Raw genomic sequence first — 25,719 nt, forward strand, 5'->3', positions numbered from 1 at the left:
CTTTTTCTCTCTCTCTGAATAAACACTGCATCAAGGGTTCAGGTGGAAGTGTTAGGTGTGGCATCAGGTGTGGTGACATAGTGCTTCGCACCTGCTGGCATCAGCTTCACTCAACCCTGCACTGATATGCCACACTAGACGCTACAGACACTAGAAATGTTGTATTTTCTAAGTGTTAGGTGTAGTGTCAGACGTTGCTCGACGCAGCACACCTGACCATTGTAGCTTCACTCAACATCACACCTGCTCCTACACGTGACTAAGTTAATTTTGTTATATCAGGTGTAGTGTTGGTGTGGCATATAAAGTGTACCATAAAGTGTAGCATAGGTGTGGCACAGGCGATCATGTTAACATGTCAACGTTATACCTAAATAAAACACACTTAGCCTACGCCACATGTGCATGACACCTGGGTCACCAGCTTCTCTGTGTATGTCTGATGCTCCAACTTGTCCTGCAGGTTGAATATTGATGATACACTGTATGTAATGAATATTGCAGTTGTTATAATTTAACTATTTTTGACCAAGTCCTGCAAACGCATAATGTGATTTCAAGAACAAACTACAAATGAACGACAAAGCCCATCAGCATCAATGTGATCAGTGAAACATTTTTTTTCTGACTACTGATTTAGATTTTTTGTATTCACCAATATTAGAAAAAGGAGTGAGCAGTGAGCAGTGAGCTATGACGTGTTCATCTTCAAGTGAGTCACGATGTTTGCACTTTATTATAAACAGTATATTTGTTGTCATGTTACCATAGTTCTTGAGATGGAGGCCTTTCAAAGCCAGGACCATATTAACATATGAATGCCTAATTTGCAAGTGGATCTTGTGGAGCTCTTTTCATTCTGTCTTCTACTCTTCATTTGTGTGTTTTCTCTCTTTCTCCATAAATGACACCCAAATTAACTATGTGGTGAATTTATATTTAACTACAGAAAAGTCAAAGGCAATTTTGTTGTGTTTCATATGAAGACATGATACAAAAGAAACAGGGTAATATAAAAATACACATATACAGTAAGTAGGATTTAAAAAGAACAAAATAGAAGATAAATATCGCTAATAGAATATAACAGAATAAACAGAGAAAAAAAAAAATGTTAGTGTTTGTTGTATATAGTTTCAGTGAGAGATATATAAATAGTCCCAAACTGAAATAAATACTGTAAAACAGTGGCAAATAGAACAGTTTGAAGCCTTGATTTGAAAGAACTGATGTTTATTTGTTCCACGTACAGAATGTGGTGCACAGAAGCTAAGTGCTGCCTCTCCAGGTTTAGTTTTGAACCTGTAGACAGTAAGCAGACCGGTCCCAGACCACCTGGGAGGCTGGATGGTTCATAATGTAGCAGCAGATCAGAGATCTACTTTGGCCCTAAACTATTCAGTGCTGTATAAACCAATAGTGGTATTTCCAAATCAAATCTTTGACACATAGAAAGCCAATGCAAAGACCTGAAAACTGGATTGATGTAGTCCACTTTTCTGGTCTTAAGTAAAAGTAGTAAGACCAGCCTGTCCTCACCAGAAAAACGTCCGTTTAGGCAGATTGTGCAAGCAGGTTATTAAAACCCATATTTATGTTTTTTGTTAGGCTGCGACCTCTATTTAGTTCAATTCTATTTTATTTATGCAATGCAATTCATAACAGAAGTGATCTCATTGCACTTTTCCTATAGAGCAGGTCTAGACCGTACTATTTAATATTATTTACAGAGACCCAACAAATCCCACCATGAGCAAGCACTTGGCGACAGTGGCGAGGAAAAACTTCCTTTTAACAGGCAGAAACCTCGGGCAGAAGCAGACTCAATGGTGGGTGACCATCCGCCGCTGCCGTGTTAGGTTTTGAGAGACGAGGGGAGCACAATGCAAATTCCACCTATAATTTTAAAATAGTAATAGTGGCCTAATAAACTAGTGGCCATAGTAATTATGACAGGAGCAAAAGAGGAAGTCTGGAGACATTGTATAAAGAGTGACAAGGTCCGCGTTAGGAGAAAGGTGACAAACACAGGAGAACCCAGGAGAGGGGTTCGTGTCGCATGTGAAACCAGGTCAACGTGAAATAATGTCACGTGACTTTTGTGACTTATGTTACATAACTTAACTTGTGTAACTTATTTTAACCGAAACAACACTCTTTTCCTACCTAACCCAAGTAGTTTTGTTGCCTAACCTAACCAAAATGCGACAGTTTGAAAACATTAATCATGTGTTTAACGTCACGTGACTTACGTCACGTGACTTACGTAACATACTTAAGGTCCGGTATGCCTGTCGCTTGTACTTTCCAATAGTCATAAATGTTGTTTTGGGGAACGGTCGTATATGTTGTTTTGGGAGTCATTGACAATTGACCTAGTCTGTCGTTTAGGAATGAGGACGTGTTGAGTAATACCGCTGTGTAAAAATACAACATACAAGTAAACGTCCTGCATTCAAAATGTTACTTAAGTTTAAGTACAGAAGTGTTATCAAAACTAAAAGTAGTAAGTAGTATAGTAAAAAGCACAGTGATGGTGGTGGCGCTGACTCAGAATACCTGTTGTGGGGAGCACATTTAAACTCAAGAAAGCCGTTCCAACTGTTTATCATTAGCAATAAGGATGGATGGATGTTTTTTTCTATACATGAAAAGGAAAAAATTACAAAGAAAATATTACAAATCAGAATACCAGCAGTAAACAAAGGATTACATTAATGCTGAATTAATACAATAAATCAGGTCATCATTATTCCTATTTCCATCTACCTATTTATTTCTTTGTTCTGCACTATGCAATGGATTGTAGGGAAACAAGTGACAGGCCTAAAGCAAGGGGATTTTCTAACTTCTTGGGAGTGTCTAATCAGGAGTGGCGGTTTATGCAGGGAGTTGGGTGTGGTGGTTAAAGATAAAACCAAACATGGAGACTTCTGATTCAATACTTGTGATGTATGTAGTGGACTAGAAGTATAAAGTAGCATAAAATGAAAACAATGCTTAGGAAAAGTACTGAACCTCAAAACTGTACTCAAGTAGCCTACCAAAGTAAATACATGTAGTTACTTTCCCCCACTGCAGGTGTATGTGTAGTAGTGTGTTGGTTCGATGAGCATATAACTGTTCAGTGATTAAAGTGTGTATTTAGTATGATGGTTATATGTGAAACCCACATACGTATAAGGAGACTCACACTGCAAAAAGAAAAGTCGAAAGTTTTGGCAGTGCAGCACCTTTACTTAATTGTTTTCAATGGTGCTAGAAAACATCATATGATGATGGTTTGTGACTTAAGATGCCTCACTTTTTTTTTTCTAAGCTGAAAAATCATCAAATTTAGGAACTAAAATATCCATCAGTGTGGCATCTTCTCTGCTGACAGAGGCAGGCTTTTGTTCCTCAGGTCTGTTGTAAATAAGGAGAATAAAGGAACAGTTGGAAGTGATTGTTGCTGCTCAGTCTGGTTCACCAGCAGAGAATATGAATAAACAGCATCATGACTGGAGTGTCGCCACTCAAAGGGATGGTGTTTTGTTTCCAGTGCTACTGCCTTTAAGTCCCTTAAAGGAATTGACTGATATTTAGGAAATCCTTTGGCTGCCATCTTCCCAAGATGAGAAAATGGATATCAATTTCATTTCTGTGCGTCAAGTACAGAGACAGGTCCAGGATGTGTTTAGCTTGGCTTAACACAAAGACTGGACAATTTTAATATACGCAAATCCATTGTGAGCTGATCACAAAATCTGAAATTTTTGTTAAAGCAGCTTGTCATCATCAATTTATAAAGTTCTTATTGCTAATGTGTTACCAAACAATGCCTACTTACATCCACATCAGGCACAGAGCAATATTATCATCCTGTTTCTGTCCATGTCTGGCCAAGTAGCAGTGGCTTACACTCCACCTATTAAAGTTGGATTCATTCTCTGTGGGTTCAGCACAATGAGCAACCTTTTCACATTAGACAAAATTATCTGAGTCATCATTCAGTGTTAGTACAAAAAATACAGTACAGCAACATTTGCATTGAATTGCGCAGGGAATGATTTTTCTAGCCATATAATATTCTTACTACAAAATGATGTATATAGTGAAAATGCAAGAACAATAGGAATACATGTACAATCTAATGCAATGCAATACAGCTGCCCAGCAATCAATTCTCTTTCTTAGAAAGGTGATTTTGCAATAGAGTCTGGTGTTTGTATATTGGATTAAATTACACTGCTTAGACTACACAGAGCTTATTCACGGATAAAGATTTTACAGACTGCATGGTAGATTTTAATTTACAACCAACCATATACCATGAATGTTGACACTATTGCCACAATTTTATGTAATTTCATCTTACAGTTTTTTTTACAATTGCTAAGTCACATTTCTCTATACAAGTTCACTTTTTTCAAAACTCTTTACCGACATGCAGCTCAGCATAACAGTTCATCTCACGTTCCAAATTGCACTATTGCAACCAAAACACTTACCACATATCTGAGGATCAACTCTGGTACCATAACACTGGCAACATTTGTCCGTCAACAGTAACACTTTGTCACTCATATTGACAATAGAATCACAAACAACAGGTAGCATTACAATTAGTGTCACTATCATCTTTGTAAAAGTATCTTAGTTATTTATTTAGTACTTAGTTATTTATTAGTTATTTATCTTTCTGATGTCTGGGCTGTAAACCACTCTGTGAGTGGAAGAGATGGTGAAACGCCACATCGTCCCATACAATTACAAAACCTTCTGGATTAGCCTGTTGTGAAACTCAGATCTGTACACCATGCTAGTTTTAGCAATGACATATAGCAAGGCAGTAACTAAATATAGCATGAAAACTGGCTTTGCAAAAGAAGAAATGTGTCTTTATTGATGGGCCACTGACAAAGCAATGTTAACATCAATCTGTTAAGATATTTATTACAGCTAGGGTAAAGAAAATGAGAAAATGTTGCAAGACAGTTCTGCCAAATGGTAGCTAATGCTAACTGTTACTTGATCTTACCTGAACATTTCCATTTGCTGAATAATCCATCCTGGAGTCTGCTGTGGCTTCTAGGTGAGCTCCTCTTCATGACCTCCACTGACATATAGAAGGTTAAATATGGTGTTTTCTTAGCTTTCTTTAGCTGCAGTGAAATGTTTTCACATTTCTGGGCCTGACGTCTTGCCTGAATAACTACAGACACACCAAACTCTGCTGATATTGCTGGTCATGAAGTGCTTTGAACTTCCAGTGAAGAGGTATATTTTATCACAAACACATCAATTGAAGCTGGCTTGATTTCATGGATGATTTTCTTAGCTGTAGAATCCAGCAGGTCAGAGTAGGTACATAACTCTGACAAAATGACCACATGCACAGGCTCAGAGATGTATTTAAATAAATGTAATTATATATTCTATTCACCTTATATATGCTTCCTCTAGGCAATATTATTAGGAAACACTCACGACTTTCATCGTTATGCGGATGATAACCATTTATATCTATCGATCAAGCCAGATGAAACTAACCAGTTAGCTAAATTTCAAGCATGCCTTAAGGATATAAAGACCTGGATGACCTGCAATTTTCTGATGTTAAACTCAGACAAAACTGAAGTTATTGTACTTGGCCCCAAACACCTCTGAGACACATTAACTAAAGATATAGTTACTGTAGATGGCATTGCCCTGGCCTGCAGCACCACCGTAAGGAACTTCTGAGTTATCTTTGATCAGGATTTATCCTTTAACTCCCACATGAAACAAACTTCAAGGACTGCCTTCTTTCACCTATGCAATGTTGCAAAAATCAGGCACATCCTGTCTCAAATGATGCCAAAAAACTAGTCCATGCATTTGTTACTTCTAGGCTGGACTATTGCAATTCCTTATTATCAGGCTGCCCGATTAAGTCCCTTAAGACTCTCCAGTTGATCCAGAATGTGTACGTGTACTGACAAGAACTAGGAAAAGAGTTATTATTAGGAAAAGAGTTATTATTAGCTTCTCTGCACTGGCTCCCTGTAAAATCCAGAAAATAATTTAAAATCCTTCTTCTCACCTACAAAGCTCTTAATGGTCAGGCACCATCCTATGAGTGGTGAGTCCTGAACCATCCCTTAGTTATGCTGCTATAGGCCTAGACTGCTGGGAGACTTCCCATGATGCACCTTTTTCCTCTCTCCTTCTCTCCCTCTCCGTCTGTATGCATTTTTATTCCATTACTGCACGTTACTAACTCGCCACCATTCGGTGGCTGTGATGTAGTCCACTGTAGGGATGTGGTTGGATGTAACTGAAAAGTTGAGCCCTTTGGAGAGCACATCTTTTTCCGCCTGTGTCAGGATGCGGTCTGATAAGTTTTTGATCCAATTGTTTCTGTTAATACATGTCTCCCTTTGTCCAGTAACCAAACTGTTGGTCTGAGATTCAATCTGCCCAAAGTCTATCAGAGTGTATTATCACCTTGGTCACGCCAATCACATGCTAATCAGGTACTTAACAGTGATGAAGTAGATGCAGCCAGAAAACAATAGGCCTGATTACTGATTACTGGGCCATCTTGGAAACTATTAGGTCAGTTTCAGGTGAAACTAGCTATTAACAGATACTCAGGCAGATTCCTTCCTGAGGGCAGGGCTTATGTAACACAGAGTAGCTTAAATGTCTAATTCCCGTCCCATTTCTTCACAATTGAGAATGACTTCCGGCTGGGAGCCGAAACGTCTTGATTCTGAAAACAGTGTCCAGATGACTACGACTGAAACCTTTTCTATGATTGGCTCTGTTACTAATACTGTCATCATTATTCCTATAGCTGTCATTCCTATTATTATAAATTTATTAATATTAACACTACAATTACATTTCTACTATTTTAAAAATTCTAGGCGGTATTTGCTGAAAATTGGCAACGTTTACCTTTAAATATGGATTTAAACAGGTGCAAAGTAGTACAACGAAGTATTAAGTAAATATGTGTCTTAACACAGTATTATCACACTAGTATGAAAAAGTGCACACCAGAGTTGGAACGATGAGGCAAAATCTTTCCTATACAAACCCCTTTAGCCAGTGAATATTATGAGACTGAAAGTATAGTTGAACATTGGAAAAGGAAGTGTTAAAAATATTTTAAAAACTTTAAACAACAGCCAGCAAACTGCTGTGGATTATGTTACTAAATTTTGAATGCATCTACAGAGACAGAACGATGAAGAAGGGAAACGACATTGTGGTTGACCAGAGGCACCCCCTTACCTCCTCAGTTGAATTGTTGCAATCTGGGCGACGATATTGTCCCCCTCTATTCACTAAAAATAGGTCTAAGTTTTCATTTATTCCACAAGCCATTACGTTTTTAAACAGGTAATGCATTAGCACCTTATCCCCCATGCACTTTGTGCGAGATATGGGTATGTGTACGTGTATGTCTAGAGGTGACTTTTGTGTTGTGATGAAATGCCTTGTGATTGTGCTGTAAACCAATTTCCACACAGGGACAAATAAAAGTATCTATCTTCTAAGTCATTGTACCAGATTGAGCCCATAAATGAGTTTTCCACACAAACTGTTTTTAACAGGCAAAAAAGTAAAAAAAACAACAATAAATTAATGATGGATTAAGAAAAGAATGAAGTAGAATCAATAACTTTACATATTAATGTCATAAGGGGTGCTGTATAGAGGTATGTGGACCCAAAAGCAGATGACGAGGAAGCAGTCTCAGGGAAAAGTAGCCGGATGACTACCGTGTTTATTGTGGGGTGGTATGCAGGCAAGAACAGGCAGAGGTGAGCAGACAGGTAATGAGCAGAAAAAAGGCAGATAAGTACCGGCCAGCATAGGTGAAAGCAGGGGAGTTAGTCCAAGGTGGAACACAGTTCACAAAGGAGCAGGCAAAATCCAAAATCCAAACAAGGTCCACAGGAGAACAAAGAAACCAACACAAACTCACAGAACCAATGCTCGGGAGGAACAACACCATGTGTACAACGATGATCCAACCCTGAACAAAGAAAAGACCCAGACTAAATACCCTAGGGGAGGTGAGACAATGAGACACAGGTGCAAACAATCAAGGGAGGACCAACAATCAAAACTGTAGGGAAAACACAGACAGGAAGTAAAAACACAAGATACACAAGGGAAGAAGAATACCACCAAAATAAACCAGGAAATGATAACACCTAAACTACCACAATTAAACAGTGAAAAGTATGATAATCAGAATCAGAAATACTTTATTGATCCCCGAGGGGAAACTCTTTTGTTACAGCAGCTCACTATCATGTCAGTGCACACAGGAATAATAGTACTAAGCAAAAATATAAAACACTATAATACAGGTCAGAAAATAAATTAAGTACCAAGTGGGTATAAGTATAAAATTGAAATAAGTGTAAAGTACGAAGTGGGTTTACCGGTTAATGATAATAATATGGTATAATAATACGATGTAATAATACAAGTAGTAAGTAATAGTGCATGAACTGTCAAATTAAGTGTATCCTATTAAGATTATAATGAGACAGAGTATATTGCATAGTAGTAATAGAATTATAAATAAATATCAGTAAATAGGGAATTTTAAACTGAAAAGAGTATATTGCACAGCAGTATTAACACAGAATATTGCACAATTATGTCAAGTATTGCAGTGATGTTAATGATCAATGTCCAGTTTAATGACTTAGGGCAGACATGGGCAAACTACAGCCCGCGGGCCACACACGGCCCGTTAAGCTTATTAATCCGACCCGCCGAACGTGACCAAATATATATATATATATATATATATATATATATATATATATATATATATTATTATTATTATTATTATTATTAAAATAGGTACGGGTAAACCTTGTTCAATTTACCTTTCCCCTGTAATGCCCACGTTTCCCCAAAAGATGGCGCACTTCAGGTACATTGACCTTGTTCGCGTGTATCACTCTCTTCTTCTCTTATGAGCCCTTCTTCAAAAATTAGCTTATCAAAGAAAAGAAAAGTGGATAGTGAGCGCCGAGTGTTTAATACGGAGTGGACAACAAAATATTTTTTCACTGAAGTCCGGTCAAAGGCTGTATGCCTAATATGCCAAGAAACTGTCGCAGTTTTCAAAGAGTACAATATCAGCCGTCACTTTGCTACGAAGCATGCCAACTACACTAACAAGTAGTCAACGCAGGAACGGGCAGTCCGGCATGTTTGTCAAATTTTAGAACCCATTGTGGCCCGTGAGTCAAAAAGTTTGCCCATCCCTTACTTAGGGTCATATAGACTGACTACACTTAGAGGGAGGAGTTAAAGAGTTTGATGGCCACAGGCAGGAATGACTTCCTGTGGTGCTCTGTGGTGCTTTTTGAAGGATGAGTCTTCCGCTGAAGGTACTCCTTTTTTTGACCAGCACGTCATGGAGTGGGTGGGAGACACTGTCCAAGATGGCATGTAGTTGGGCCAGCATCCTCGGCAGCATAGCACTGGCCACCACAGACTCATAAAACATCTTCAGCATTGTCCGGAAGATGTTGAAGGACCTCAGCCTCCTCAGAAAATAGAGGCGGCTCTGGCCCTTCCTGTAAACAGCTTGAGTGTTCTTAGCCCAGTCCAGTTTATTGTCCATGTGTACTCCCAGATACTTACTTAATCCTCTACAATGTCCACACTGACCCCCTGAATGGAAACCGGGGTCACTGGTGCCTTGGCCCTTCGTAGATCCACAACCAGCTCCTTAGACTTCGTCGCATTGAGTTGCAGATGGTTCTACTCACACCATGAGACAACCGCTGATACTTCCCACCACAGCAGAGTCATCGGAAAACGTCTGAAGGTGGCAGGACTCTGTGTGGTGGCTGAAGTCTGTGGTGTAGATGATGAAGAGGAAGGGAGAGAGGACAGTCCCCTGAGGGGCCCCAGTGTTGTCCAACACACAGTGCTGCAGACGCACATGCTGTGGTCTGCCAGTCAGGTAGTCAACAATCCAGGACACGAGGGGGGCATCCACCTGCATCGCTGCCAGCTTCTCACCCAGCAGGGCTTGCCAGATGGTGTTGAAAGCACTGGAGAAATCAAAAAACATGATCCTCACCGCGCTTGCTGGCTTGTCCGGGTGGGTGTGGATGCGGTTCAGCAGGAAGATGATTGCATCCTCAACTCCCAGCCGGGGCTGGTAGGCAAACTGAAGGGGGTCCAGGAAGGGTCTGACGATGGGCCGCAGCTGTTCCGGCACCAGTCTCTCCAGGGTCTTCATTATGTGGAAGGTCAGTGCCACCGGTCTGTAGTCCTTGGAGCCACTGGGATGTGGCGTCTTTGGCACAGGAATGAGGCAAGATGTCTTCCACAGAATAGGGACCCTTTGAAGACTCAGGCTCAGGTTGAAGACTTGCTGAAGGACTCCACATAGCTGGGGGGCACAGGCTTTTACCACCCCGGGGCTAACTCCATCGGGGCCTGCTGCCTTGTTTGAGTGGAGTTTCATCAGCTGTCCTCTCACCTGGTCAGTAGTCAGGCACACAGAAGAGGTTATAGATGGAGAAGGGGGAGGGAGTCGTCAGTCTGGAGAGGACCGTTAGCCTGAGAGCCGGTTGAGGGGGGAGTAGGACTCTCCCAGGAAGATGGAGGAGGGGGGAGCAGTGGACTCAGAGGAGCTTGAGGGCCAACAGCTGCTGAGTTAGAGGGGGCATGAGCAGGAGCCGGTGTGTCGAATCTGTTAAAGAACAGATTCAGTTCGTTGGCCCTGTCCAAGCTGCCTTAAACTCCTCTGCTGCCAGTCGGTCTGAAGCCAGTGATGCTCTTGTTCTGCTGGACTTTCCGCTCCAGCTTCCTCCTGTACTTCTCCTTGGCCTCCCTGATCTTCACCTTCAGGTCAGCCTAGATTGCCCTCACCTCCTCCTTATTACCATCAGTTAAGGCCCTTCTCTTGGCATTCAGGATGTCTTTGATGTCTTTTGTTACCCATGGTTTGTTATTCTGATAACAATGAACCATCTTAGTTGGGACATTGCAGTCCACACAAACGTTAATGTAGCCAGTGATGCACTCAGTGAGCCTGTCAATGTCCTCTCCATGAGGCTCACAGAGTGCATCCCAGTTTGTCACCTCAAAACATTCCTGCAGTGTCCCATAAGTGTCCTCTGACCATCTCCTCACTGTCCTTGTGCTCACAGGCTGCCTTTTAACCAGAGGCACATAGCAGGTTTTGTGGTGAACCAGGTTGTGGTCTGACCTACCCAGGGGGGGAGGGGGGAAGAGCTGTATGCATCCTTAACGTTGGCATACAGCAGGTCCAGTGTCCTCTCCTCTCTAGTAGGACAACTCACAATCTGGGTGAAATTAGTCAGTGTTGTTGAAACACTGACATGGTTGAAGTCACCCGAGATTAATATGATGCTATGTGGTGTGAATGGTATTGCACGCTGATGCCGGGTTAGCAGAGGGGAGGATGTAAACAGCCACAACAATGGCATGTGAGAATTCACGTGGCAGATAATATGGCCGGAGTCCCACAGCTAACAGTTCAATGTCCGGGCTACAGATACTCTGCTTGATAGTAACGTGACCAGGGTTACACCATCTGTTGTTAACCAGAACAGCAAACCAGCCGCCTTTCCACTTACCGCTCCCTGTCGGCCCAAACAGTCTGAAAGCCGTCGATGGAAACGTTATGAACCGGGATATCCTGGGGTAGCCATGTCTCTGAGAAGCACATCAAACTACACTCACGGAACTCTGTCTGACTTTGTCCATTTATTCTCCAGTGATCTCAGGTTGTTCAATACGAGAGAAGGCAGACACGTCTTAAAGCTCTTGTTCTTAAGTCTCTTTTGTCTGCACCCCCTCTCTCTTCCCTTGCCGCTTTGTTCCACCTCTACATCCTCGGTGTGTCCTCCTCCAGATCTCACTGGGGACATCGGTTGTCCTGGGCGCCATGCTGCTCGGCTTCAGCGCGATCAGCTGTTCCCTGGTGTAAACAATGCGGCCAAACAGCTGATCTACAGTGGTGCCCTGACCAAGTAGTAGGAGATGAAGTTCCACGGCGAAAAAAAGTACCAAAACACTTTCTACTCTCATTTTTGTAAAGAGCGTAGTTTAAATTATACTTCCACACAAGTTACTCAGTTTTGGAAGAAAAAGGAAAGCTAAAAGTTGGAAAAAGTAAGACAATGAGATGGAGCTACGGCAACAGGCAGCATGCACGTTGGCGCATGCGCACTCTTGAAGCGGAATGTAAACTGCAGAAATTGCCCTGCCAACGACCAAGGTTTTGACTAACCAATAAATCTAATCTCTTGTCATATTTTCATCCATAATCTATCATCTATTTGTGAACTTCACCATTACAATGGATATGAGATTAGATTGCTGTCACATATCAGAACATTAAAACTAATATTTTGTATGTATTTTATATATGTATGTATGTGGTTTTTATGTCTGTGCTTCTGCTTTAGTGTCTAGTAATGCAGCACAATGGTGTCTTATTTTGTCAATATTTCTATTAACATTAATATCCCCCATGTCAATGCTTTGTGTGTCTTGTATTACTGTATGTGCCTCTGTGCTGATCACAGTCATATTATTTTGTATCTCTGGACCCACGTTGCATCAATGTAACTTAGCATTAATTACCATTAATTGGACATGTGGTTGAAAGGTAACTCTTGTACTTATTCTCCACAGTACTCTCTGGATGAGTTAGAGGAGATGATGTTGTGTCTGCAGAAGTTTCGCTCTGTGCTCAGCAACATGGAGGAGCAGCTCTCTGAAGACCAGGCTGCAGTTTACAGTTATCTCTCTGACCAGGACAGGTACACACTTCAATTTATGAAGCTATGTTTGGACCCTGACATGTACTGACATGCTGCAGCTTCCACTTTAAGTAACCATTAAGGTTACAACATTGTTACACCTGTAGTTTATAATGCTATATTAGGCTTTAGTTTACACTCGGACCACATTGGGCTTCAGTTTATGAAGCTGTCTGTCCACGTACATGGAGCCTCTGTCACAGATGTTAGAGCAGGAGGATGCTACACTCTGTCTCTTTCCTCGGAAACCAAATAGACAAAGTTCCTTGTTAAACAACACCCCCACACAAGTACCTAAAAGTAAACTCTCCTAAAAGTAAACATTAGCTTCCAATAGCACCTGCAAGTCCAAAAATGATCACTTATCTCTCAAATTCTTTGATAGTTGTGAACAATGTTCACTCATTCAACAGTGAACATCAGCAGTGGGCTGAAAGAATATTTGAGATTTGTTTGTTTGTGTTGGACACTACCAGGTAATGTACAATGTGTTTTATAAGAGTAAAAACAACAATAACATATATAGTGTGTAGTTCATCCTTAAAAGTTAGTGTTTATGAAGTGAACTTGATCAAGAGCCAGTCCGTTCTCCCAAACACTTTTACTGTACACATCTGCTGTTATCATAACAGTAAATCATTCTCTGGAAATGTATTTGCAATAAGGAAGATGCTTTATTTCAAAGTACATAAACATACTAAAATCAAGGCAAACAATAAGTGTGTCTGTGTCTGTCTGTGTGTGTGTGTGTGTGTGTGTGTTTAGGGAGAAGGTTCGGGACATAGAGGAGCTGAGGCGAACAGTGAAACAGGAGGCTGGAGAGCTGGAGATGCAGTTGAACGAATTGGCCCATCACTATGATGACAGCTTGAAAATGGTAACACACTCAGTCACACTAACGCACTCATACCTGTCTGCTGGGAGAGTAGTTCCTATACAAAAGATGTGAGAAAAGAAACTGAATGCACCGATGATAACTGATTACTCCAGTAAACTGTAACACTTAAAATGTTCTAAAATACTGTCAGTTATCAAATAATGTATCATTATTCTGATACTACAGTAATGGGCCCTTGAGGCAATGTTCATTACACCCCACAATACAAAAGTGAACAGAACATACTGAGGACATTGCTACTCCCTGCAGTCCTTCTTCCCTAGAGTTAGAAATGTAAAGTTTATGGGTGTCCTGGTGGCCTGACCTTTTGTCCTGAGTGCAGCGCTGGAGGAAAGCTAGTTGAATGTCCAAAATGAATATGGTTCATCCTCTGGGGAACATAAATGAGCTCAGTCAGTTACATGGCAATTTGCCCCTTTAGATTGCAATATTTTGTCTGTAATGTAAATTGTTGTCTAATAGTGGCATTGTATGAAAGGTCTGGAGGTCACCAAAACATTAACCATGGATATTTTCAGCAAATGTCATCCAGACAACGAAATTCAGCCATTGTTTTTTCAGATAAGTCGGCGTCTAGCTGGTAGTAGTGCAAATGTAGTCACTTGGACTTTGCCAGGAAATTGTGCTTTTATTTCCACCACCTTGCAAACACAAGCACAGACAGCAGGTTTTAATTACAAATAAACCTTACATGTATGTTGACTATTGTTTCCTTCACTTTGGAATACATCTAGTCCAGACTGAAATGCATTTTGAAATAGCACACAGTGGTGGTTCTGGGTTCGACCCTGCCAGCTAACTTGGCCCTTTCTATGTGGAGTTTGCATGTTCTCCCCGTGCCTGTGTGGGTTTCCTCCACATTCTCCGGTCTCCTCCCACAGTCCAAAGACATGCAGGTTAATTGGTGACTCTAAATTGCCCGCATGTGACTGTGAGTGTGACTGGTTTTCTGTCTCTATGTGTCAGCCCTGTGATTGACTGGCAACCTGTCCAGTACCCCGCCTCTCACCCAATGCCAGCTGGGATTGGCTCCAGCTCTCTAAAGGATAAGCAGATATAGCTAATGATGGACACTTTAATGTGATTAAGACAGTCTGTACTGGGTTAGATTTAAGTCACTATATGTACAAACTGAAAATTGAAATTTTGCAACATCAAATGGTATTGTCAAAAAAATGCAATGCACACATTGGCATTGGTCATGCCACTTTGTCTTTATTTGATAGAACATCACAGAGAGACAGGGAACACAGGGAGAGCGAAGGGGAGAAACCATTCAACCACCAGGACACCCCACCTTTGCATTTTTATTATGTATTTGCTAATGAATTGTTCCTTTCTTTGATTAAAAAAATATATTTAATTTATTTTCAGTTTTTTTCCTGTATAAGTAAAGTAGTATTTTTTTACTACTGATTTATTTTACTGTATGTTTTCTGATTATAATTCTTTGTTTTTGAGTAGAAGATGCACAGACTGTTGGATGAACAGTCTCTGCTCTGCTCTCAGCTCAGAGTCTTTATACCTGGAACAGTGCCTACATCATTGAGTCCTGCCCCCAGCAGGACAGTAGCCACTCAGTGTTGTCTGCTGCCCTGGATCCCTCCGGCTGATGTGCAGAGTGGCCAGGTCTCCTCCTGGAGCACCGTGAATGTGGACTCCCCCAGACAGTCGCCTCCTGTATCAGAGGGCATCTGTGAGGGCCTGGGCTGTACTCCCACTAAGGCAGACAAGCTGGACATAGTGGGCTTCCTCCAGAGAGTAAGAACATCACATTGTGGTCTGTAGGGGAATGAGTAGAGAGCGAGGAATCATCTACTGTTGCCTGCTACCTTTAAGATTGGAGATATTAAAATGTATGTGTCAGTGTGCATTGTATGAGGCTGAAAGTGGTCAAACCTGAAGCCAGCTCAGCAGGCAGCAGGTGTGTTTACCTGGCTGTTAGCATGTCCACCCACTGAAATCAAGATGTTGCACCTGCCTACCTAATAGGGAAACTGATTACTGCATGTGACACTGCGATACACAATAACCGCAACAGTTACTTTTCATGCAGTGAGGGAAGAATCAGGCCAAACAATGAACATCCCTATATTTACCTGCTGGTTTAACCCTTACTGTTACTGAGGTCATATATAAACAGAGGAAATTATACTGTATACTAGGGTCATATACAAGCATAGAAGAAGTAACACTTGTGTAAACACAGAGTTATTTCTGTGGTCCAGTGTCCCCATTTTGCAATAAGAAAGGAACGTCCAATAAAATATGCAGGGCATCTGCAAAACAGAAAGAACATGCTCCAGTGGTGAATGCAGTATATGCAGAATATAATGCTAGATGGCAACTACTATATAGATAATTGATATCACTCAACATATCATTTTACATGAGATCAGATGTATCTGAAGTCATACTTTCTAAATGCTAAATGTTGTGTGTCCTGCTTTCCAGTTGAAAGAGTCTGCATCATTCTGTGAACACAGACTTACTGGAATAAAAAGGTGAGTTAGCAACAACTGCTCTTATCAGCCTGTGACTGCTTAACACTACATTCACACACACTGCCTTCAGGACCAATTTGGGGTTCAGTAGCTTGCCCAAGGACACTTCGACATGTAGGCTGGGAGAAGCCGGGGATTGAAACACTGATCTTCCGATTAGTGGGTGAACCGGTCTACCTCTAAGCCACAGTCGCCCCTTGAACGGCACCCTCTTGATTCAAAGGTAATCTGTTTTCTCCATAGAGAAAGCTCATTGCCATGCACAGAAACTAAGCACAGCCATGACAAAAGGCTTTATATTTTTACCTAACTTATATATTATACATATTAAAATAAACAAAATGTATCTGACACAAGGGAGGAGGACTATAATACTATATAAACTCTGTGTTGGTTCGCGAAAATGCGAATATAGCGAGGCGAAATGCCAAGTGGATTTTTTTTTTTTATTTAATCTTTATTTATTCATTGAGAATACGATCTCTTTTCCAAGAGAGACCTGAGAACATGAAACATTCACAAGAACACAATCATCAAACAGAATCAACACAACTACACAATAAACAAGGAATTAGTAAAAACACTTAATCATAAACACAATAATCATTGAAAACGTCAGATAATAAAGCTTTAAAATCTGAATGTAAGACTGTAGTTTGAGGGCAGTTTGCAGTTCATTCCATTTAAAAGGTGCATAGTACCTGAAACCAGTTCTGCCAACATTATTGCGTACATGAGGGATATCTAAAGTTAGGTAGTTACTGGATCGTGTGCTGTAGTTACTAGATTTAAATGAGAGAAGAGATGTGAGGTAGTTTTCAAGCTTCAACAGTAGAGCTTTATAGATTAATAACATGAGATGGCTATTTCTTCTTGACTGTAAGGAAATCCATCCAACCGTGTGATACAGAGAACAATGATGAGTATGAAATGTGTCACTGATAAAGCATAAAGCACTGTGATTCACAGGATTTAACTGCTGAAGTGTTGATGGGGCAGCATGACAATACCGAATATCTCCATAGTCAAGGACAGACATGGAGGTTGACTGCACAATAGTTTTATGGTTGGAAGAAGACAGACATAATTTAATTCTATACAAGAAAGCTAGTTTGATTTTTAAATGTTTAATCAAATGTTGAATGCAAATCTTGAGTGATAGTCTGCTGTCAAGCCAAAATTGATATGGGTGCCATTTAAATTTGTAATGGCAGGATAGACAGAGTCACTGGTGGAGGTGGAGAATACCATGAACTTGGTCTTTTCTGCATTTAAAACTAGTCTGTGATTAAAGAGTGATACTTGGAAAGCATCAAAGGCAGATTGAAGACGAGTGAAGGCCTGGGCTTGGTGGCGCCTGGTGCATAGAAAATAGTATCATCGTCAAAAAAATAGACATTGAAGAATTGATTTGGAAGTATTATGTTATGTATAATGTAAACAGCAGTGGACCAAGGTTAGACTCCTGTGGCAACTGATTTCTGATTGTAAGATGGCTTGAGTACCATCAGCAACAACAGTCTGAGTTCTCTCTGTGGGAGGCAATACATGCCAACAATGGTCACGTGCATGTCCTTACCAAGACAGAGGTCCAACACAATATATTCATATTTCTTAAGCTCTGAGCATGAGGTGATTTCGTGGACAGTGAGGCAGTCTTATACATAGATCAGTACGCTGCCTCCCTTACTTCGATCACATCTAAAAACGTTGTATCCATCTATGGTAATAGAATTATTGTTGGAATTGTAGGGTAAAGCCATATTTCAGTCAGAACGAGGACATCTGGGGAGGTCCAGTTAGTCCAGTTTTAGGACTACATTCACTCCACACCACTCCACACAACAGTTGGAGTGGTGTAACTAGGAAAAACTGGAGATGGTTTGAAGTAGTCGCAGTGGTACTCCTGTTGTGCCAAAATAGGTATGTGTGACCCATCAATGGCACCAATACACTGGTGTGGGGAAGCCCCCACCTGTTCTCAATGTAGGCTGCCACTTCTACCAGTCTAGAAAACGAATCCGTTCTGGAACCAACAACGTGCTTACAGCATTGCAGAACTCTTGCACACACCGACACACAGTTGTTTTGCTGACACCGAAAAGATGGCCAATACTTCTGTACTTGCCATTTCCATAGTGTGATGGCAACTCTTTTCTTCAGAGGGACACACTCACTGAAATTTGTGTCTTGTTTCTCTACAAAAGGTACAGAAATGTTTCTTCAGACATTCTGAAATTCAGCACCTACTGTGTGTTTGTGAACCTGGGACAATCACATCCCACCACTCATTGGCTCGGTTGTAAACCCAAACTGTTGGTCTGCTGTGGCGATTTTGTAACAAATGAATGATCTGAAAAACATATAAACAGCACATGTATTTTAACACACAACCAAAGCTAGCCAAAGTACATTAAATGAAATACATTGTAAAAGGGACATCATTTAGCCTAGATTAGCTTACCCTTGTCGTCTTTTTTTGCCAACAGGAGGTCAGAGGTGTTCTCCTCGTCTGTACTGTGAAGTAGCATTTCCCAAACTCTTGTTTTGTTCTGCAGTATTTTTCCTTCCTTCCTTCCAGATCTAGGGGATAGATAAATGTAGGTACGGGTTAGGTAAGGATTTCAAGGGTACTATACTGAAAGTGTTTGGTGGAAACGTGGCTTAAGAAGCCCCAGCATGTCAGCTCTGCTATAAGTTTGTACTGTGTTGAGACTTTATGCATCTGGAAGTTTTTTGTATTATTACTCCCATTACTCCCCCAGTAAAATGTCCTTATAGCTGTTGAATTCTTTCAGATGACAAACATTTTCTGCTGGAGTGAAAAGAGCTGAGTGGTATGAAGTGGTTGCTCGGTCAGCCATGCTTTTTATTCTTTATTTGGATCCCCACTGGCTTCCACAAAGTGACCACTAGTCTTCCTGGGGTCTACAAAAAAACAACAAAAAAAACAAACAAGAATTTAAAATCACATTGATTAATAAAAAAAGAAAAGGCAAAACAGGCCAAAATAAAGATTAAAAAAGTGAAGTGAAAAAGTGAAATAGCTACATATGACAAAGGAAGCAACAGAAACTTGTGATGAAAACAAAACTGATAGCAACAAAAAGAAAATATTGATAATGTAAAATTCATCATTTTTTGTTTTAGGGGCTTTTTGAAAGAATATCTGATTATTTTCATCTGACTTGATTGATAGATATAATTGGGTATCATCCGCATAACAATGAAAGTTTATGGAGTGTTTCCTAATAATATTTCTTAAAGGAAGCATACATAAGGTGAATAGAATCGGTCCAAGCACAGGACCTTGTGGAACTCTGTGACTTACTTTGGCGTGCACGGAGGACTCACCGTTAACATGTACAAACTGAGATTGATCTGATAGATAGGATTTAAACCAGCTTAGTGTGGTTCCTTTAATCCCAATTGAATGTTCCAGTCTTTGTAATAGGATATAATGGTCAATGGTGTTGAATGCAGCACTAAGATCTAACGAGACAGGTACAGAGACAAGTCCATTGTCTGACGCAATTAAAAGGTAATTTGTAATTTTCACCAGTGCTGTCTCTGTGCTATGATGCACTCTAAATCTGACTGACTGAAAATCCTCAAATAAACTGTTCACTATTAAACTATTAATAAACTATTTAGAAAGTCACACAACTGATTGGCGACTGCTTTGTCAATGATCTTAGAGAGAAAGGGGAGGTTAGATATAGGTCTATAGTTGGCTAAAATCCTTGGATCAAGAGTGGGCTTTTTAAGAAGATGTTAAATTACAGCTGTTTTAAAAGACTATGGTACATAGCCTGTTAATAAAGACAGATAGCTGCAGCACTATCAGACAGACATCTAGAGTAGGAGTCTTTGCCTAATGGCGTGTAGTCCAGTAATAGAAGTTCAAAAGTTATTAAATAACGGTCAGATAATTAAGGATTCTGTGGAAAGACTATTAAATGTTCAATTTCAATGCCATATACCAGAACAAGGTCGAGGGTGTGGTTAAAACAGTGAGTGGCTTCATGTACACTCTGACAGAAGCCAATCAAATCTAATAATTAGATAAATGCAGAACTAAGACTATTATTTTCAACGTCCATATGAATATTGAAATCAATATTCAACATTCAATAATTACAATAATTACTTTATCTATTTAAGGACTAAACTTGATAAAAAATTCAGATATAAATTCAGAATAAGGACCAGGAGCACGGTACACTATAACAAATAGAATTGGCTGTTGTGTTTTCCAGGTCGGGTGTGAAAGACTAAGAACAAGCCTTTCGAATGAGTTATAATTTAGTTTAGGTTTAGGCTTGATTAATAGGCTTGAGTCAAAGATGGCTGCAACTTCACCTCCTCAGCTGGTGCCTCGAGGAACATGAGTATTAATATGACTGGGCAGAGTAGATTCATTTAGGCTAACATATTCTTCATGACCCAGCCAGGTTTCAGTAAAACAAAATAAGTCAATATGATACTCTGATATTAAATCGTTCACTAATACAGCTTTAGATGACAGAGATGTGATGTTTAAGAGTCCACATTTAATTCTCCTATTTTGTTGTGCTATTTCAGCAGTGATAATTTTGTTTAGGTTTTTATGTATAACTCCTCTGTTAATTTTTGGTTTTATTAATTTAAGTGGTCGGGGGGTAGACACCGTCACTAAGGAGTTTTGGGTGGGTAACTGCTCTGGAAGTGCAGAGAAGCATGTAGGACTGCAACTCTGCTTCCTGGTCTCAACTCTGAGTTATCATGGTTTAGGTCCACTAATAAACTCATAAAATAGTTGCACAGACACAAAATAAAAATTTGTCTTTGTTGTAATGACTATTTTTTTTATTTATTGCTAGTTCTTGTTGGTCTCTCAGGGTTAAAATGAGCTGTCCCACACTTCACAATGCTGCAACAATAAAAAATTAGCTCCAAAAGACTGAAGGCTGAAACATCCTTTTGGGCGTAGGCAAACCTGAAAGGAGGGTCATTTTTGGACGTTACTTGTTTCTTTTATACATGTACATTGTATAATATACAACTTGTATACCATTATGATTTTTAGCCATGCTATTTGCAGGGTTCTGTAGATGGCTATGTCAGTCTGTAGGTCAGTTGGAGGGTCTGAACTCATTTTGGTCCATGGACTCAAATATCTCAACAACTAATTGATGGATTGTTATGACATTCATGTTCCCCTCAGGACCTAATAACATCAGATCAACATTTTAATTTGTCAAATACTTTGGATTATGACCAAATACCTGTAAAATTAATGACATTCCAATCAGCCTCAGCTGTACTTTGTGGTGCTAATTATCAAATGTTAGCATGCGAACACGACATATTAGATAGTGAACATGCTAAACATTATACCTGCTTAGCATCAGAATGTTGGCATTGTCATTATGAGCATGTTAGCATGCTGATGTTAGCAATTAGCACAAAGCACCGCTGTACAGCCTCACAGAGCTGCTCGCATGGTTGTAGTCTCTTAATCTGATTTTCTTCTCTGTTTCGAACCCATCTCCTGACAAGAGTTGGATCAACCAATCAGGTTGCTTGACACTTAGCGCCCACACAACGCACTGTTGATATTTACCTTTAGAAAAGAGAAGAAAATAAAGGACTATTTAGAGAAAGTGAAAACTCCTGCATTACATAATTGAAGAATTGTCAAAATGCTATAACAATTGTCAAGAAAGAAATATTGATGAAATAGTTGTTAAATATAGTGTATATATCAAATTATCTTTTTAAAGTATTTGAACACATTATTTATTTGTGAGTGTATTTAAACAGTGTGGGCCAATTTGATCAATAACAATTAAATTTTTCAACATAATAGGACTAGCTTAACAGGACAATAAGAAAACTATGGTCAATGGCATTAAATGCTGCAGTAAAATCCAAGAGCACAGCCCAACTGTGTTGTTATCCATGTGTGTTTTGTGTATCTTACTCAACAATGGGAGTATACTAATAGCATGCATGCAGGAACATATTTTATTGCCTTGGATACGTGCATGCACCCGGCCGTGTATGTGCATTGTTTGTGTGGTGTTTTATTCATCATTAATGATGTGTCTTGTTTCAGATACTGTAGATGTCCATCCTGTCTGTCTCAATCAGCAGCTGTCTGTACTTTCTCTGCACAGAGTGTTTGTTATTATCTCCTTACCACCACAAAATTATTTATTATCAGATTATTCAATTCAATTTCAATTCAATTTTAATTCAATTTTATTTATATAGCACCAGTTCATAACAGAAGTTATCTCATTGCACTTTTCCTATAGAGCAGGTCTAGACCGTGCTCTTTATAATATTAATTACAGAGACCCAACAAATCCCACCATGAGCAAGCATTTGCTGACAGTGGCAAGAAAAAACTTCCTTTTAACAGAAACCTTAGACAGAACCAGACTCAATGGTGGGCGGCCATCCGCCGCTGCCGTGTTAGGTTTTGAGAGAGAGAGAGAGAGAGGGGAGGGGTTTGGGGGAAGAGGATGCAAAGACCACGTAGAATTTAGATTGATAGATAGAATTAGATTTTTATAGTAGAATAGTAATTATAGTGTTAATATTAATAAATTAGTAATAATAGGAATGACAGCTATAGGAAGAATAATGTCAGCATTAGTAACAGAGCCAATAACAACAACTGTAGTAGCAGTCGTCGAGCAGGTACACAGGGGCAGCAGGTGGCCCACAACCACAGATCCAGACTCTGCAGCTCCGGAGGCAGAAATACCTGCTGAAAGCGACAGAAGGAGAGAGGAGAGAAACGAGAAAGCACAGATTATTTAAAAAGGTTTTCACTCTGGCCAGCAGAGAGGGCTGGACAACCCACAGCACCCCCCTTCCCATCCTCCTCTGAACTCCAGATTTGGGCATTTCAGTCTTTCTTGTTAAAGCAATGAAATTATGATCACTGCATCCCACTGCCACTGATACTGATTGCGAACACAGGTCATGTATGTTAGTGAAAATATGATCAAAACAGGTTGAAGTATTATGATACTTTATTATAGTATTATTATTGCTATCATTATTATTACTATTATTACCACTACCATTACTATTTTACATCTTTATGTGGAATGTGCATTGTGCCTCCCAGGAGATGGCCGCCCATCCTGAGTCTGGTTCTGCTCAAGGTTTCTGCCTCTTAAAAAGAAGTTTTTCCTTGCTACTGTCGCCAAGTGCTTGCTCATGGTGGGAATTGTTTGGTCTTTGTAAATAATATTATGAAGAGTATGGTCTAGACCTGCTCTATAGGAAAAGTGCAATGAGATAACTTGCTATATAAATAGTCTATTTTTGTGAAACCGACCCCAGGGACTAATTAACGTTAATTCTGTAATAACAAAAATAAAACATACCTGTTTGCGTAATGCGCCCTCTGCAAACCGGTGTCCGTCAAAGATCATGACAGAAAAAAACATCACTTGTAGCCACAGGTTGTGTCTTTCAACTCAACAAAGTCGAACGAGATGTCTGAGTTGAAGTTATTTAAAATTATGTATGTCAAAGTTACTTGCAAATGTTGAAAGCTGCAACCTAACTAACATTAGATAGGGATTCATATTTGATAAAATGCTATGGAACTCCAACTCTAGTTTACACCATCGGACAACTCAAGACGGCAAATTCATGTGTTACTAATAATGATTGCAATTTATACCCTTAATGAATCTATAATGTTAAGCTGTTTGCTTTTGTGTTATGCATTATCATCCTGTGTTTCAGGTGTCATGGGCGCTGCATGAGACTGCATCTGACCGATGAGAACCTGAAGTTTCCTAAAGTCTTCCATTCACATTCACTGAAGGATATGCCTTAACTTTTCAGTGTCACAGTTTTAGCTTTTACTGGGTATTCATCACATTTTGTGATAAATATTTCACATTTGACTCTGTGTGATAGCAAAACTGGCTTGTAAGAGATGCTGAGACTAGAATCACTACAAGCTGCATGAGATGCAAACTTCTGAGTGTTTTGTGAAAGAAAAATAATAGTATAGTATAATCCTAGGACCTAAAACAAAAGCAATTATAATGGCATAGGATAGGCTGTTTATACATGCTTAAAATGCTTATTTACAAGGAAAAATATGTAAATATAAATCTAAGTATGAGTTATTTAATGAAGATGCTGTTACACACTAGGCCTCTGCTCAGTGAATGCACAATGCTTCATATGAATAATACCACTACAATAAACCTTAGAACAGTGAAACATGTTGTTGTTGTTTGTATGTTCATGTTCTCTATGAGTCTTTGTTTCATTGTCTAAAAACACATTGAGGCTGCCGTGCTGCAGAGGAGGTTTGGAACAATAGCTCCAAACAAGGTATAGCACACACTTCAGAGTAGGATTTATCAATTACCAGAGTACAATCCCTCATCAAAACTTCAAAAGGCTTTGGTTTGATTGGAGCATCACAAGTGTTTTATTTGTAGGGTTAGGGTTAGGGGATTAGAGCTTATATAACTCCCCTGCTATATAAAGAAATACAAAGAGTGTATAATGGATAATGGAGTGTATAATGGATTTTAATGGATAATGTATTTTACTGCACTTCTACGATTCTTTTTAAAGTTGATATCCCTGGATACTCAGCTTTTAACTTGTTGTTTAGCTTTTTATTGATTTTAACCTGTCTTGGCTGTGTCGACGACCTGCTTAAAAACCTTTGTTTTAGGCCTAACTGTCAATGGCGGTATGCTTAAATTGCAAGCATGACTACACACAGCTACAACAGAACATCCAACGCTTAGAAAATTAATTAAGAAAAAAGGATGACCAAAGTACCTTTCTGCAACCCGCTGTTTCCTCTGTGGCCCAGGACTTGTAAAACACGCTGCCATGGTCTGGCTCCATAACCTTTCGGGGAGACCCTCTTCCATCCCGTGGGTCTCTGCCTCTCTCAGATGTCCATTGGCCTGGCAACTCCTGTTACTCCGCTCCAGCCAGCTTACAGCGGGGTTTGTGAGTGTGCCTGACCAGCTGGCTAGGTAAAAGCCCCGTTAACAGCAACATGCACGGATCCAATTCCTACGTTGGGTCGTGGGATTGGCCGATTCTCTAGGCTTCTCAGCTTGCACACACAGCTTCACTCACACTGCTCCACAGACGGACTCATCTACATAGACAATTTTAACCTCTTTTGGTAACGCTTCTCGTATTTTAGGAAAGATGGACTACACCCGAGCCGCCTAGGTTTTCAGCTGTTAACAGCAAACATTCTCCACAGTGTCTCAGTTTCTCCACGCAAATGACTGATCATTGAAAACACCTGTGCCACTGTCGACACAGATGTGGCTGTGCTCCTCGAGCTCTAACTCCCCCCTACAGGTATGGATCCTGTCTCTCACCAGCCTTAATGAGAGACACAGTGGTGCTTCAACATATTTTAATTGTTCATCTCCCCAGCACTTTTAATATCTTAATGAATTGTATCATTTAAAGCCAGGTAATGCATACTCAAGTATAAATA

The 25,719-nt window shown here is 40.0% G+C and overlaps 1 protein-coding gene across 12 annotated transcripts in view; it reads left to right on the forward strand.

The window, feature by feature from the left end:
• The window catches only part of itprid1 (ITPR interacting domain containing 1), a 71,128-nt gene extending 46,670 nt beyond the window's left edge, over positions 1–24,458 (forward strand). For 7 of the 12 annotated variants that reach the window (XM_044176729.1, XM_044176726.1, XM_044176732.1 and 4 more), the window contains 5 exons: positions 12,685–12,812; positions 13,578–13,689; positions 15,175–15,471; positions 16,165–16,214; positions 23,970–24,458. In XM_044176729.1, the coding sequence (XP_044032664.1) occupies positions 12,685–12,812; positions 13,578–13,689; positions 15,175–15,471; positions 16,165–16,214; positions 23,970–24,063 (681 nt within the window). In that variant the 3' untranslated portion in view covers positions 24,064–24,458. Of the gene's footprint in view, positions 1–664; positions 713–11,899; positions 12,051–12,684; positions 12,813–13,577; positions 13,690–15,174; positions 15,472–16,164; positions 16,215–23,969 lie in introns of those variants that run through there. The other 5 variants (XM_044176730.1, XR_006375790.1, XM_044176739.1 and 2 more) reach the window with 5 other exon arrangements.
• Positions 24,459–25,719: the final 1,261 nt, after the last annotated feature.

The sequence above is a fragment of the Siniperca chuatsi genome, linkage group LG19 (assembly GCF_020085105.1).
Source record: "Siniperca chuatsi isolate FFG_IHB_CAS linkage group LG19, ASM2008510v1, whole genome shotgun sequence".
Classification (NCBI taxonomy): Eukaryota; Metazoa; Chordata; class Actinopteri; order Centrarchiformes; family Sinipercidae; genus Siniperca; species Siniperca chuatsi.